This window comes from Bos indicus, chromosome 8 (genome assembly GCF_029378745.1).
Source record: "Bos indicus isolate NIAB-ARS_2022 breed Sahiwal x Tharparkar chromosome 8, NIAB-ARS_B.indTharparkar_mat_pri_1.0, whole genome shotgun sequence".
Classification (NCBI taxonomy): Eukaryota; Metazoa; Chordata; class Mammalia; order Artiodactyla; family Bovidae; genus Bos; species Bos indicus.
The window spans coordinates 106,176,889-106,193,023 of record NC_091767.1 but is presented as its reverse complement, the minus strand read 5'-3'; the positions used below and the strand labels follow the sequence as shown (position 1 = coordinate 106,193,023).

At 42.7% G+C, this 16,135-nt stretch overlaps 1 protein-coding gene across 3 annotated transcripts in view; it reads left to right on the top strand.

Annotated features, from left to right (window-relative positions):
* The window catches only part of ASTN2 (astrotactin 2), a 1,047,731-nt gene that overhangs the window by 405,684 nt on the left and 625,912 nt on the right, over window positions 1-16,135 (top strand). For all 3 annotated transcript variants that reach the window (XM_070795372.1, XM_019966821.2, XM_070795370.1), the window contains one exon: window positions 6,620-6,766. In XM_070795372.1, coding sequence (XP_070651473.1) covers window positions 6,620-6,766 — 147 coding nt within the window. The remainder of the gene's footprint in view (window positions 1-6,619; window positions 6,767-16,135) is intronic.

Here is a 16,135-nt window from a genome sequence, read left to right as displayed (position 1 = left end):
AAAGTAATGTATATGTAAGTATAACTGAGTCACTGTGCTGTAGATTGACACAATACTGTAAATCAATCAACGACGCTTCAGTTAAAGAAAAAAAAAAGTACTCTGTAATGACGTGTGCGGGGAAAGAACCTCAAAAAGAGTGGATGTGTGTGATGTGTAATTGATTCACTTTACTGTACGGTGGAAACTAACACAACATTGTAAACCAGCCATACTCAACAAAATTCATTTTAAAACATAAGTGGGAATAAAAAAGAACCTGTTCTAACCCTGACTCTGCCACATGCAGTTGACATGACCTCTGGCTTTTATTACTCTACCCCACTGTTCCTGAGCAAAACAGAGAGAGTAGTAGCAGTTTGCTCTAAGGACTGAATGAGATAATTCTCCTCTAAAATGTTAGCTTCAAGCACATTGGCTGTTTTCTTTACTGTTTTTCCCTCTTGACTAGAACAGTGTGAGGGAAGAGTTGGTATTCAATAAAAACTTGTTGGAAAGATGGATGGGTGGATGGATGGATGGAAGTGTTAGGCATAGCTCCTGGACAACAGAAACCAGCTAACAAATGGAGGTTCTCTTCCCTCCAGGCCTTTGCCTCCTGCACTGCAGTGCAGAGCCTGGGTGAGGAGGAGTTGTGTATTATGGGAGAGAGAGTTTCTACCTTGCCACTGTCTACAGTCCCGACTCAGAGCTAACTGCTGATCATCAGTTCCCTAGGCCAGATCAGATCAGATCAGATCAGTCGCTCAGTCCTGTCTGACTCTTTGCGACACCATGAATCGCAGCACGCCAGGCCTCCCTGTCCATCACCAACTCCCGGAGTTCACTCAGACTCACGTCCATCGAGTCAGTGATGCCATCCAGCCATCTCATCCTCTGTCGTCCCCTTCTCCTGCCCCCAATCCCTCCCAGCATCAGAGTCTTTGCCAATGAGTCAACTCTTTGTATGAGGTGGCCAAAGTACTGGAGTTTCAGCTTTAGCATCATTCCTTCCAAAGAAATCCCAGGGCTGATCACCTTCAGAATGGACTGGTTGGATCTCCTTGCAGTCCAAGGGAGTCTCAAGAGTCTTCTCCAACACCACAGTTCACAAGCATCAATTCTTCAGCGCTCAGCCTTCTTCACAGTCCAGCTCTCACATCCATACATGACCACAGGAAAAACCGTAGCCTTGACTAGACAAACCTTTGCTGGCAAAGTAATGTCTCTGCTTTTGAATATGCTATCTAGGTTGGTCATAACTTTCCTTCCAAGGAGTAAGAGTCTTTTAATTTCATGGCTGCAGTCACCATCTGCAGTGATTTTGGAGCCCAGAAAAATAAAGTCTGACACTGTTTCCACTGTTTCCCCATCTATTTCCCATGAAGTGATGGGACCGGATGCCATGATCTTCGTTTTCTGAATGTTGAGCTTTAAGCCAACTTTTTCACTCTCCACTGTCACCTTCATCAAGAGGCTTTTGAGTTCCTCTTCACTTTCTGCCATAAGGGTGGTGTCATCTGCATATCTGAGGTGATTGATATTTCTCCCAGCAATCTTGATTCTAGCTTGTGTTTCTTCCAGTCCAGCGTTTCTCATGATGTACTCTTCATATAAGTTAAATAAACAGGATGACAATATACAGCCTTGACGTACTCCTTTTCCTATTTGGAACCAGTCTGTTGTTCCAGGAGTTCTTTAAAAAATCACCTCTGTTTGCATCCCATAGTGAAGTTTCTGCCAGGGCCGTTGCCATGGAAACCCCCCAAGCCCTGGTGGCTGCTCCATGGGCATCTGGCCCAAGTGCAGACTTGACGTGCGTGCTTTCTTCTTCCCGGACTTGAGAGACAACTGTGGTGTTTCAGGCTTTCTCTGAGTAAATGCTACCCCAGGTTGCTGTTCATTTGCATTCTCTCTCCCATTCCTGCTTCTTAAAACTCTCCCTGCGTGCTCCTCACTGTGTGACTTCAGTTTCTGTAAAGAATCATTCAGTTCCTCGTATGTTCTGATAATGGGTTGGACAAAGAGATAAATAAGTCCTGATTTCTGCTATCAGTTATGAGATAAACACCAATGTCTGGCTTGGAAATGACCATTTTACCAAGGGTCTTTCTTATGCCAGAAACTGTGCTGGTCATCTGACATTTGCTGTCTCATGTCTTACAACACTCTTGAAGGAAAGGTCATTTTATTCCTGTTCTCCAGATAAGAAAACTAATGACCAACAAGCTAATATGACTTTACTCCTACTCCTCACCCCTTGACTCTTTTTTAAAAAATATTTAATTTTGGCTGTGCTGGGTCCTCACTGCTATGCATGGACTCTCCAGTTGCAGTGAGTAGGAGCTTCTCATGGCGGTGGCTTCCTTTGTGCAGAGTACGGGCTCTGGGCACAGGGCTCAGCAGTGCTGCACGCAGGTTGTTGCAGTGCATTTGTTGCAGTGCGTGGGCTCAGTTGCCCCTCCGCATGTGGAATCCTCCCAGGCCAGGGATTGAACCCATGTCCCCTGCATTGGCAGTCAGATTCTTAACCACCGGGCCACCAAGGAAGTCCCCTGCTGCTGCTGCTAAATCGCTTCAGTCATTTCCAACTCTGTGCGACCCCATAGACGGCAGCCCACCAGGCTCCCCGGTCCCTGGGATTCTCCAGGCAAGAGTGCTGGAGTGGGGTGCCATTGCCTTCTCCAGGAAGACCCCTATTGACTCTTAAAGACCCTGGATTACTCTGAAGGTTTAAATGGAGGGCCCAGCATGGGCTCAGGGAGCTAGTGCAAGCAGTTCCTCTCCTGCTCCTCGACTCTCTTCCCCCAGCCAGAAATCAGCCCCTGGGAGCCTGGGTGGTATATCCATAACTGGCTAATTAGTGGGCAGAATGTCTTGATTACAGCCATTGCTATTGCTGCAACAACCAGTCTGAGAGGTGCCCTCTGGACCACCCACAGGGCACCGTTTTCCTTCCAGGGTGTCCACATCCCCAGAGCCAGGTGCCTCTAGGCACTTTTTATGGCTTACACTCTGGACCTGGTTCACCTTCCCAAGAGTTTATTCATGTCAGCTTCATCTTCACATGTTATTTCTCTCAGAACAGCCTCTATGGAGCCTGGAGTGGAAGCTCAGTGCTGCTCCTAACTCATATCTGGGGGCAGGATGGGGAGAGGCTTGTTAAATACCCAGGCTAGTTGTAATATGTTGACTTTTTAAGAAAATATCTACATACCCTTTCTGGTAGAAAACATTGATGTTAACTTGATTCTTCTGTTTAGTTATGAAGCAGTTGATAACACCAAAGTTTGAAATAGCTTCTTGTGGTCCCAAATGAGAGGGAAAAAGTAGGTTTTTTATGTGGTCCTTTTTTAAGTTTAGAGATTTTCTATCTTCTGACACCAGAACCATCTAAACCACTCCTCTATTTAACTAGTATTCACTAACTATAGGAACCACAGATAATGAATTGTCCCTGCCACAGGCTATGCCTCGTTCTGTGTGCTGTGCTTAGTCGCTCAGTCTTGTCCAACTCTTTGTGACCCCATGAACTGTAGCCCACCAGGCTCCTCTGTCCATGGTGATTCTCCAGACAATACTAGAGTGGGTTGCCATGCCCTCCTCCAGGGGATCTTCCCAACCCAGGGACTGAACCCAGGTCTCCTGCATTGTAAGCAGATTCTTTACCATCTGAGCCACAAGAAAAGCCCAATAATACTAGAGTGGGTAGCCTATCCCTTCTCCAGGGGACCTTCCAGACCCAGGAATTGAAGCAGGGTCTCCTGCATTGCAGGCAGATTCTTTACCAACTGAGCTACCAGGGAAACCCCATGCCTTATTCTAAGACTGGCAATAAAGATAAAGCCCTTATTTTAAATGAAGTAATTTCTAGGTTCTAGGCAGTAAACTTGGCAGGAGAGACATAAAGATGGTGAAGGTGGGATCCCTTCCCTCAAGGAGCTCACTGGTTATTAGTTAAAACAGATATTCATACAGGAATCCCAAAGTGGGCTGTCAGGGTATACATTAGGTCCATCCATCTAAGTGTCGACTGTGTATGGTTGCTGTGCTTTTTGATAGGTCACTGCCAGGGCCTGGTTGCTGATTTGTTATCATCACTTCTGGAAGTTATGATGCATTTACTGAGATGCTACCAGATGATGCATTGACTGAGATGCTACCATATGGGCTTCCCTGGTGGCTCATAAAGAGCCATTCTTGGTTAAGAGTTTGTTTGTGATGCAGCAGACCCAGGTTCAATCTCTGGGTCGGGAAGATCCCCTGAAGAAGGAAATAGCAACCATTCCAGTATTCTTGCCTTGGAGAATCCCATGGACAGAGGAGCATGGCAGGGTACAGTCCGTGGGGGTCATAAGAGTCGGACACGACTGAGTGACTAAACCTGCTTTTAACCTATTTACCATATTCCAGACATTGCACTCAGCATCAGGACACAGTGATGAGCAGAAGACAGTGCCTTCCCTCAAGGAGTTTACCATCAAGTTACTAGATTCTGGTGTTTGAATAAGATATTTTAAGAAACCCAGCAAATGTAGACAAATCTGTCTCCCTAGAGGGAGAGGAATTCACATTTATAATTAATCTCAGTGAGGGATGGGAGACAAGAAAACAAGTGGACTTAACTTCTAGAAATAACTCCTGTGCTAATAGGAACATGATGGAGAGTGCTTGCTATGGCATCACTGTAGTGCTTCAACCCTGCCAGCACCTGGCTAGCTGGGTAGGTGAGAGTCACAGAAGGCATGAGTGGAGGGGCCCACCATGCACCCCAGACATCTGCCAGGCTGATCAGCATGGACCACATCCTACGGCCAGGTGCTGTATGACAGCTCAAGGGGTTCCACCAGGGAGTGGGGAGCGAAAGTGTGCCCATACCTCCCTCATCTCACAAGAGACAAACAACAGAAGAGACGCGGGGTAAAGAGGTGAAAATGCCAAGGGCATAGAATACAGAGGACCGCGTGCTCTTTAAATGCTGTGAAGGAGGAAGACGGAGGACTGAAAGATGACATCTAGGTTTCTGGCCAGTTTAAATGATGGTGCTTTCAATGCTTTGCGGAGACCAGGAAAGGAGGAGGCTTTTAGGAGAAGATAATGTGTCCAATGTTGAACATGTCATTTTGTCATACTTGGGGGATTTTCAGAGAAAGATGTCTGGGAGGTTTGGGCATAAAGGTTTGCTCCAGATAAGAGTCCAAAGGATAATAGAAATTTGGGAAACATTGCTTTAGAAATGGTAATCAAAGCCTTGAAATTAAATGTGACTAGTAGAGCCTAAATAATGAGATCCAGTGTGCTCAGGACATAGTCCACAGAATTTCTTTGCTGGCTCTCCTTGCCATGCAGATCCAATCTATCTACTCATTCTACTGCGTCCGTGAAGTTGGCTTTAGTTTTCTCAAGCAACTTTCCCCCCTCCCCCACTGCTATCCTATGTCCTCTCTAGTAGCTCTTAGCACAACTTGCCTTGGATTCTAATTAGCTGTGGATAAGTTTGCCTTTGGGCTTCCCAAGTGGTGTTAGTGGTAAAGAACCTGCCTGCCGATGCAGGAGATGTAAGAGATGCAGGTTCAGTCCCTGTGTTGGGAAGATTCCCTCCTCCCTGGAGGACGGCATGGCAACCCACTCCAATATTCTTGCCTGGAGAATCCCATGGACAGAGGAGCCTGGTGGGCTACAGTCCATAGGGTCACAAAGAGTCGGATACAACTGAAGTGACTTAGCGTGCATGCACGAGCCTGCCTTTGCCCCTAGCCTGTAAGCTCTTGAAGAGCAAGAACTATTCTTATTCTGCTCTGTGTGTGTCTCACATAGTAGGTCATCAGTAAATGCTTGGGAAATTAACTTGAACTGATCAGCCTCAACAGTATGTAAAACCGTTCTAGATGACAGACCTTATATATACACCATGCCACGTGATAATCACAAGCACTTGTGAACTTTTATTATTATCCTCATCATTCACACAAGAAAACTGAGATTCAAAAATGAAACCATAGCCAGTGAGGACTGAAGCCCAGGTTTGAACTCATAATGGTCAAACTCCAAAGCCCATGCCCCTTCCCCTTGGCCTTATTGAGTTCAACAACACAGCATCTTCTCAATTGCTTCTAAAGAGAGTAGAAAATTTAATATCATCTAAATATTAAAAATGATCAGTCTAATTGGAAGGGGAGGAGTGAGAATTGCCACAGTTTTGAGGAAATTTGTTTCTTTTCATTTATACCAAAAGGGATAATCGACCTGTTTTGCAATGGGTTAAAGATCCAAAAAAGGGGCTTCCCGGTGGTACAGTGGTTAAGGCTTTGCCTTCCCATGCAGCGGGGTACAGGTTCAATCCCTTGTCAGGGAGCTGAGATCTCACATGCCTCATGGCCAAAAGAATAGAACATTAAAAAAAAAAAAAAAGTATTGTAATAGATTCAATTAAAACTTAAAGAAAAATACAATTGAAAGAAAAAAAAAAAAAAAGACTCAACAAGTGACCATGAGTTGTCATTGCAAGCACAGAGACTGGGGAATGTGGTTTCTTTTTCCTGCTTCCCATTTGGAAAACAACAGGATTCCCAAGCCCCAGGCTCCTCCTGTTTCCTCACCTTGTGGACTTACGTATCTTTGTGTGTGTTCCTCTTACTAGGTTTGCTGAAAAGCCCAGTGAACAAGACGGCCCTGACGCTGATTGCAGTGAGCTCCTGCATCCTGGCCATGGTGTGTGGCAGCCAGATGTCCTGTCCACTCACGGTGAAGGTGACTCTGCACGTGCCTGAGCACTTCATTGCAGACGGTAAGAGTTGAGCGTTAGAGATGCCCCACTCCTGCTAGGCACCTGGCACTCCTGTCCAGTTGAATGTTTCCCATGAACATTCCCCACTTGAACATGCCCAACCTCAGAATTAGGTTGCCAAAACTAGAGAGTGTGTCCAAAGACCTTAAAAGAGGTCTTCATCATTTAGAATCCTGGGTTATTTAATACAACTGAAAACTGCTTTTATTCCCTGGGCAAGGATAAGGTTTGTTAATAAAGAATTCAGACGTGAGTTTGCAGAAAGATCGAGCGCTTCAGAGAACCTACTGTTTCTTATCGAGCTTGTGCATCCTCTTGTTGTTGAATCACTCAGTCATGTCCGACTCTTTGCAACCCCGTGGGCCACAGCATGCCAGGCTTCCCTGTCCTTCACTATCTCCCAGAGTTTGCTATTCCTAACTAAATATACCACTCACTGCCCACCCCCCCCAGAAAAATAGTCTTTGCTAATTAAAAACTATGACAAAGAAGACTGTATGAGCTTTGTGGAAACTTCCTTGAGTGTCCTGGATTATACTCATACCTCATTCCCTGTAAATGTACTTTGCAAGCATATTATATCCTACCATTTACTCTTCACCCAATTAATTTGAATTAATGAGACACGGTAGTTGCTGTAGTCATTCGCAAAGCATGGTCCAAGAAACTGATTAAGGTGCTTGATATCTATTGCTAAAGTGCCCTCCAGAAAATGGTCCCAGTTTCCGTACATCCAGCAGGATGTGATGTGCTTCCCCAAACACTTGGCATTATTGTTATTTATTTATTTTTTTACAATTTACAGCACATATATCATACCTTTTCCTTGTTACACATTACAGAAGAATTGCTTTTCTCTATACACTTCCATTTGGGAAAAGAGTTTATTTTTAATGAAGTATAGTTGATATACAATGTTATGTTAAATTTTGCTGTACAGCATAGAGATATATATATATATATATATAAAATCATGTATACACACATGCACACACACATTTTTATGGGGCTTCCCAGGTGGCGCTAGTGGTAAAGAATCTGCCTGTCAGTGCAGGAGAGGTAAGAGACCTCTAGGTTGGTAAGATCCCCTGGAGGAGGGCATGGCAACCCACTTCAATATTCTTGCCTGGAGAATCCTCATGGACAGAGGAGCCTGGCAGGCTACAGTCCATAGGGTCACAAGGAGTCAGACATGACTGAAGCAACTTAGAATACATATGCACATACATTTTTAATATTCATTTCCATATGGCTTATCACAGGATGCTTTATATAGTTCCCTGTATACAGTAGGATCTCGTTGCTTGTCCATTCTATATATGAGTTTGCATCTGCGAACCCCACCTCCCAACTCCTTGCTTTCCCTATCCCCTCCCCCTTGGCAACTAACAATCTGTTCTCTATATCCATGAGTCTGTTTGTGTTTTATAGATAAGTTCATTTGTGTTGTATTTTAGATTTCATATGTAGGTGATATCAAATGATATTTGTCTTTCTGACTTAATTCCCATAGGATGAGTATCTCTGGTTGCATTCATTTTGATACAAACGGCATTATTTCCCTCTTTTTTTATGACTGAGTATTATCCTGTTGTTTGCATGTACCACATCTTCTTTTTTGTTATTAATCTTTATTGGAGTATAGTCGATTTACAATGTTGTGTTAGTCTCAAGTGTACATCAAACTGAATTATGCACACACACACACCATTCTTTTTCAGATTCTTTTCCCATATAGGTTATTACAGACTATTGAATGAAGTTCCCTGTCTTATGCAGTAGGTCCTTATTAGTATTATTATTATTTTTAAATGTATTAAAAGTTATCATAAATATAATAAAGAAGACATATTAAGTATGCAGCTTAATGAATTTTTACATGAATTCACCCAGATCAAACATAAAACATTACCAGAACCATCAGCTTCCTGACGCGCCCTCCCAGTGAATCCCCTCCCATGGATAACCACCCTTCTGACTTAGCACCGTATGAGTACCATTATTTTTTTTAATCTTTTTCTGGTTGGATATATATTAGATGTTTTTGAGAGCCTTACTGTATATTTGTCACCCTTATTCCATTGCAACTCAATTTTATCTATAATTTTTAAGTTACAGTATTTACAGCATAGCACCAATTTGTTCAGTGTGTTCTGTCCAAAGAGAAACGTCCACCTCCTTTCCCTGAAACACCTTGACTTCTACTAAAGCGTCCTGTGATTGCTCCTACTTCACCATAGTGAACTAGTCCCTACTTTAAATTTGTAGAATTATTTTTATTGACGTATGCTGCTAAGTCACCCCAGTCATGTCCAACTCTTTGTGACCCCATAGACGGCAGCCCACCAGGCTCCCCCGTCCCTGGGATTTTTCAGGCAAGAACACTGGAGTGGGTTGCCATTTCCTTCTCCAATGCATGAAAGTGAAAAGTGAAAGTGAAGTCCGCTTGGTCGTGTCTGACTCTTTGCGACCCCATGGAATGCAGCCCACCAGGCTCCTCCATCCATGGGATTCTCATTGATGTATAGTTGTGCAATATTATGAAAGATTCAGGTGTACACCATAGTAATTAACAATTTTTAAAGACATTCCATTTACAGTTATTGTAAAATATTGGCTATGTTCCCTGTGTCATACTGTATATCCTTATGGCTTATATATTTTGTATGTAGTACTTCATACCTCTCAACCCCCTCCCACTATCTTTCCCGTTCGCCTTTTCCTCTCCCCTCTGGTAACCACTGTTTCATTTTTTTTTTTTTCTCTCTATCTGTGAGTCTGTTTCTTTTCTGTTATTGTCACTCATTTGTTGTCTTTTTTAGATTTCGCGTCAAAGTGCTATCATACAGTATTTGTCTTTCTCTGTCTGACTTATCTCTGGCCTCATTCTGACATCACAATAGTTTTGCCATTTTCTTCAAGGATAGGGTGATCCTTTGATTTTCCTATCTCCCAACTATATGCTTTCTAAAAAAATCTGCTTTCCATGAGGGTGGGACATGATCTAACAAAGGAAAAAAAAAAAAGACATATGTATTGAAGTTGGTAGGGTTTCTAACTCTGATTTCTGGAAATATGACAGATGAATGTTTTGCAGAGAGGCAAGAGGAGAAGTGATGACAAGGTACCTATTTCCTTGAACCCTTACCATCACTTGGCATTAGCATTTGTAAATGCAGTCAGATATAGCATACATAAATACATAAATTTATATACATATACATATTACATGTATAGAAATCAGTGGTTTTTTAAACATATATTTATACAGCCAAATAGAAATATAGCCCCCCACCCAAGGCCACTGGCTGAGTTATAAACAGTAACCCTGTCATAATGAGGCCTGTCATGGTGAGAGCAACCCCCATCAAATGGGAGAGAATCTATCAAGACAAGGCCACCCAAGGACCATGGCCAAGGCAGCTCTCACCGTTCTTACCTTTCCCCATGAAGCTTAAGCTGCCAAACTGCCGCCAGCCCTTTCTTAGAGTGCTCAGTCAACCGTGTGCCTTTGGGCTGTCCATGGTGCTGAAGTGTTGAAGGTGGCTGAGTAATGGGCTTGGTCTTCGGAGGGGGAATAATGGATTCTGTACTTGTGTTACAACATAGATGTACTTGATACTTTCTGCCCATTACACAAAAAGGTCAGTATGATATAGTACTTGTCCAGAGCCCAGCTGGCAAGAGCAGTAAATACTAACAGAGTCCCCATCCAAGCCCTTGGCAAACATCACCCTTTCCTTTGGGCCTTCTCAAGGCCACTGGTGGCTTTTTGCTCTGCTAAGCACCTAGTGAAGAGATGGGCAAGTGTGTGTCCAAATTGACTGGATTTGGCATTGATTTTTCAGCTGTGGCCTGTAAATGATCTGCATTTGCATTAGACAACCCAAATGTCTCATGATCCCCAGAGCTAGTGAACCATATTCTCTATGAGTAGATCTCAAGTACTAATGGTCTCAACAAGAACTCGAGGAGATCCCTTATCAGAAGTTTGAAAGCTGCATCGGTATTTCTGTTAAGTGTTGCTTTCCTTTCATCTAACAGGGTAATAACTCCTTGAGACCTCTTGCAGCCCTCATAAGGGGTTTTGTTTTCTTCCATCTGTGTCTTGATCCATGCTAATTTATGGAGCTGCCTCATAGTGCAATTCCAGTGATTGCCAATAACACTGAATATCATGTGAGTGGCCCCCATGCTTCATAACAAAGCAGCTCTTATCACATGGATTTGAGCTTCATCTAAATTGCCCTACAGGTAGCATTATTGATAAATAGATATTGGTTAACATTAAGAGCTCATATGAGTTGAGATGTTAGTTTCTTCAATTCTTGGGGCTTCCAGTATATGTTAGGATATATTCACCCAAGATCCTGGCTGTATAATAATCCAGTAGAAGACACAACTTTTAAAGGAATAAGTTGTCTAGATTAAACAGGTGAAATGGTTCCACTCTAGTGTATATAGATAGCAGTATGCCTAGAGTTTTCTGTTCTGTTTTGTTCTGGAAATTGTACTTTAAGAAGGTCAGTGATATATTGGAAGACATCCAAGATAAAGGACTTCAGCCAAGAGATTGGAAAAACATTGTCAATATGTAATGGCTTCTTAAGGAAATGATGGAAGAAAATCATTCTGTAAGAAGTGTTTAAGGAACTCAGACAAAAAGTGAACTTGAAATTATTGAGCATATCTGTTATGAATATGCAGTGTTCAAAACACCTTACATAAAGTTACTAATTTAATTCTCAAAGCAGAACTGTGGGGCAGGATTTAGCATCCTCTTTTTGCATACATGGAAGGTAGGTTTTAGAGATATTAAGAGATTTAGCCAGATTAACACACAGAAGTGAAGCAAGCTATGCAAGCCCAAGCCAACCTAAACCACTTATCCATGCTTTTTTTATGTGCCATGCCTTCACAAAAATGACCATGACAGTTATTATTTGTCTTGAAAAGGGAGCAGGCTTGTTCTGAAAATCCCCAGGAAGCAAAATTAGAGCTATATGGGTTATGAGGGTGGTCAGAGATGGGAGAAAATTGAGTATTAGTCTGAAAATATCTCCACTTTCTAAGCTTTAGTCTCATCTATAAAGGAGGGGATAATAGTAGTATGTATCTCATAGAGTTATTGTGAAGAATAAGTGAAATAATGCTCATAAGACTTTTAGCTCAGTACCTGAGATCTAGTAATGGCTCAATAAATTGTATTAATGTTAGTAGTTGTGATAATACTTTTTAATATCAGAAAGGGGTCATTGCAAGGTAATGAGTTCCCCATCGTAGGGAATTTCCTGAAAATAGGTGACCACATTTCTATGAAGCCACACAAGAAAAGTAAAGGAATATGTTTGGCTATGGTACCAAATAGTTTAAATTGGAGCCATTTTACCAGAATATAAATTTTTAAAACATTAAAAGTCTTAGGGCCTTTGGAGTATGTTTGTTTATTCTTTACTGCTTCATCTCTGAGTATCACTCATTCTTTGACTAGGCTCAGAAAGGGAGTGAGACTCAGGGATGGGTTATGGCCAGTGATGTCTCTTGACTAAATATACACCTCTACGGAACACATGCTTTGTTCTTTTATGTTGATTTGCTCATTGGTGAGCATATCATGGAAGCCACCATGCTTCCCTCATGGCTCAGATGGTAAGGAATCTGCAATGTAGGAGACCTGGGTTCCATCCCTGGGTCGGGAAGATCCCCTGGAGAAGGGAATGGCTACTCACTCCAGTATTCTTGCCTGGAAAATCCCATGGACAGAGGAGCCTGGTGGGCTATAATCCATGGGGTTGCAAAGATTCAGACATAGCTGAGTAACTTAACACTTTCATTTTAACCTAAACACAAACTGTGTTTTTTTATGTTGATATGCTCATTTGGCATAAATATCCCTGCAGAAATATCTATTTGTTAAGGTCAAGTTAATGTCTTGGCAGAAAAAGCAATGGCACCCCACTCCAGTACTCTTGCCTGGAAAATCCCATGGACAGAGGAGCCTGGTAGGCTACAGTCCATGGGGTCACTAAGAGTCGGACACGACTGAGCGACTTCACTTTCACTCTTCACTTTCATGCATTGGAGAAGGAAATGGCAACCCACTCCAGTGTTCTTGCCTGGAGAATCCCAGGGATGGGGAAGCCTGGTTGGGCCGCTGTCTATGGGGTCGCACAGAGTCAGACACGACTGAAGTGACTTAGCAGCAGCAGCAGCAGCAATGTCTTGGCATTAACTTTTGAGTTGGACTGAGGTAGTATTCCTGTCTTCTCTGTTCCCTGTGATAGAGAAATTGGGGATTATGGGTTCCTTACCAGCCTATGACATCACCAAGTGGAAGCATTCATCATCAGGATGCCCTGGTTCATTAATATGCCCCATGCCTAGCTGCTTTTGAACACAACATTATATACAATGAATCTTGCTCTACATTTATTTGCTTGCATCCCTGCTTTATGCCTTTCCACCCAAGAGAGTGAGCTAATGTGTGGCCGTGCCGTTAATGAGGAATGAGGTTTGTAATTGACTTCAGAGCACGTGTGCAGTGATTTGAATACATGGGAAAAGTCGTTTCAATTCTTGGAAGTAGAAATTGCACCACACTGAAGGTGACTGCTTAGTCACAAACCACCAAGCAACTTGTCTAAAGAGAGTAGGTCCTTGGTCATCTTGCTCTCTGGGATCATCTGGAGCTTTGTTTTGTAATATTCAGTTTTTATTTCAGACCTTTGGGTACCATGGAGCATGTTCATGTGTAAATGTGCTCTTCAGGATGACCTCTGCCTTTTCTTTTGCACACACTTAATGGTATTTAGACAGATGAACTGCTTAGCCTTGTATGTCCTCATTTCCATGTAGTGCAAGCCTCCTCATGTCTGATTTTCTCCTTTCTCCAGAAAAACTTCTTCAACAAAACCCCCAAAACTTCTTCAAAGAAAACACCCATCAGAAATAATCTCCCCTTCCTTGAAAATTGCATAGAACTATATTTGTACCTTTCTAATAACCCCATGGTCTAATTTCCATCACTGTTATTGTTATGTATGTGTTGTTGTTACAACTACCATGATCCTAAGAACTGGCCTCCTGTATTAAATCAAGCACCTCTCCAGTCTTTTCACAACATTGAAAACAGAGCTATCTTTTAAAATGGAAAAGCTCAACATGTTGCATCCTCCCATAAAACTTTAAGTACTTCTTATTGCACTTGTTAGAAAGACTGAACGCTTCAACATGGCCTTTAAGTTCCAGCAAAATCAGGCCCCACCTTCCTTTCTAGCCTCACCTTTTACCAGTCTCTCTCCAGTTGTTTCCTGGAATATCTTTGGTTGCCTCCTGCCTCAAGGCCTTTGCACATGTTGTTCTCACTTGCAGAAATTTGCTCTCACCTCCTCACTTTCCTTGAGACAAATTTCATTTACTCAACAGTGATTTACCTCCCTTTTTCATATCATAGCCTCTGTTGGGCCCATAACTATTCATTCTCCTTGAGCCCTGCTCTGTTCTTTGATTGCATGCTTTTCTGTTTGTAATCATATTTTTACCTAGTTAATATTGGGCTCACCCCCTAAGTTGTGAGCTCCTTAAGGATTGGCATCGCCTTTGTTTGTTCTGCACATTATATTCAGCACCTAGGACAGCAGCCAAAACAGCATGCCCCTCCAAAGCTTTGGTAGAATGAAAATAAATAAATAAATGAAGTGATTGTAATAGCCAGACTGAAATTTCCTCCAGGGAAAAGCCACCATTTATTCATGTCCTGAGTTACTGTGAAGCCTAACAGAGATTCTGACTCCATAGGTATACAATACGACAATGATGGGAGGGAAATGAATGAAGGCAGAGGGGGCAGGCAGGTGGATGCAGAGGCCCTGAGAAGCTACATTCTGATGCATGACAGTGCATGAAATCTGAGGCTGCCTCCTTTTCTTATAATTGACTTCACTCCCCAAGGTTTTGTTCCCATCCCCAAAGATAAGAAGCTCCAATCAAACTCACATCATGCCCCCCGTTCCCCAACACCACAAGGAAACAGGCTTTATCCCAGAGCCCAGGAAGAAGGGAAACTATAAATTGAGCTGAGATTCAGAACACCCAGGGAGGAGGTGGCAATGAAATGCCAATAAACCATATTAATATGCTGAAATCAGGAAGAACAGGTTGAACTCCAACCCAGAGTTAATAACTGTACGTGAGAGAGTGCGGGAGAAGGCAAGGCGAGGTTTCAGTCAGAATTAAAATGAGATCTGTAATGAAACTGGTAATATAATTATAAACTGTGAAAACTTTTTCCCTTTTCCCTCTTCTTGTACTTAATGGACAGCTTGCTTAGCAATGGCTTGGAGCTGGTGCTGGGAGCTGTGGAGGCCCCCTAGAGTGGAATCCTTTTTTTTTTTTTTCTTTCATCAACTCTCTTCATTAGAAAAGTCTAAATCCATAAAACCATGGAAGGAAAAAATGCGTCAAAGCCTATTTTTTCCTTAAATAGTAACTGATCCCCAGGTTAAAGATGACAGGGGACTTGAGAGAGAACAAAGCCCATAGAACCATCGAACCAGTCTAAGAAGTCTAAGAAGTTGAACACGCTCAAGCTTTTAAGGATATCACAACAGATAGTTGGGCTGGGATTTTTAATGACACATTGTGCTACAATGTTAGCTTGGCTTCCAACCAGGATGAATTGTTACTGATTTCCCTTCTTAACAGAAGGGATAACTGAGTTTGACATCTAAAATTGGAGACTAATTTCTGTGTTTTGATAGCAGGTTGAGTCCAAAAATGTATTAGTAGAAACTGGGGGCAGAGAGTGGTGGCAAGGGGTAGGGCATTTTAATTTATTTGCATTAAATAATTCTTTTCCACTGTTGTGAGCCCAAGGCCACTTTGACTTTTTGACTAGGAGGAGAGAAAGGCAGGTGGGAGCTTTGATGGGATGGAGCTAAAGGATGTAGAGTTGGATGCTCTATAATTCTTGGTGTGGTGTTTGCAAAGTGGTGCAGTGTTGCAGCAAGGGTGCAGTGCTAGGGTAGAGAAGGGTGTGTGGCACAGAGGTCAGGTGCGCTGACCTGTGGCCCAAGCGGTGTGAGTTCTATTGCCAGTTCTTCTGACTTCTCCTTTGTGACCTTGGGCATATTCATTCACCTGCCCTGATTTTTATTTTTCTCATCTAAAAGCGATGGTGATGCTTCTTGCCTCAAATCATTGTCAGTGAGGTTGATGAGTGTGGAAGTACTTGGCCAGCTGTGAGAACAGATCTGATGATGAGAATGTTGGGCCTTCCCTTTCTGTTTGTTCAGTGTTTTATTATTTATGAAGATAATAAAGAAGTTGGGAAGAGATCTTCATGGGTATGGCCAGGTAAGTAGAAGGTAC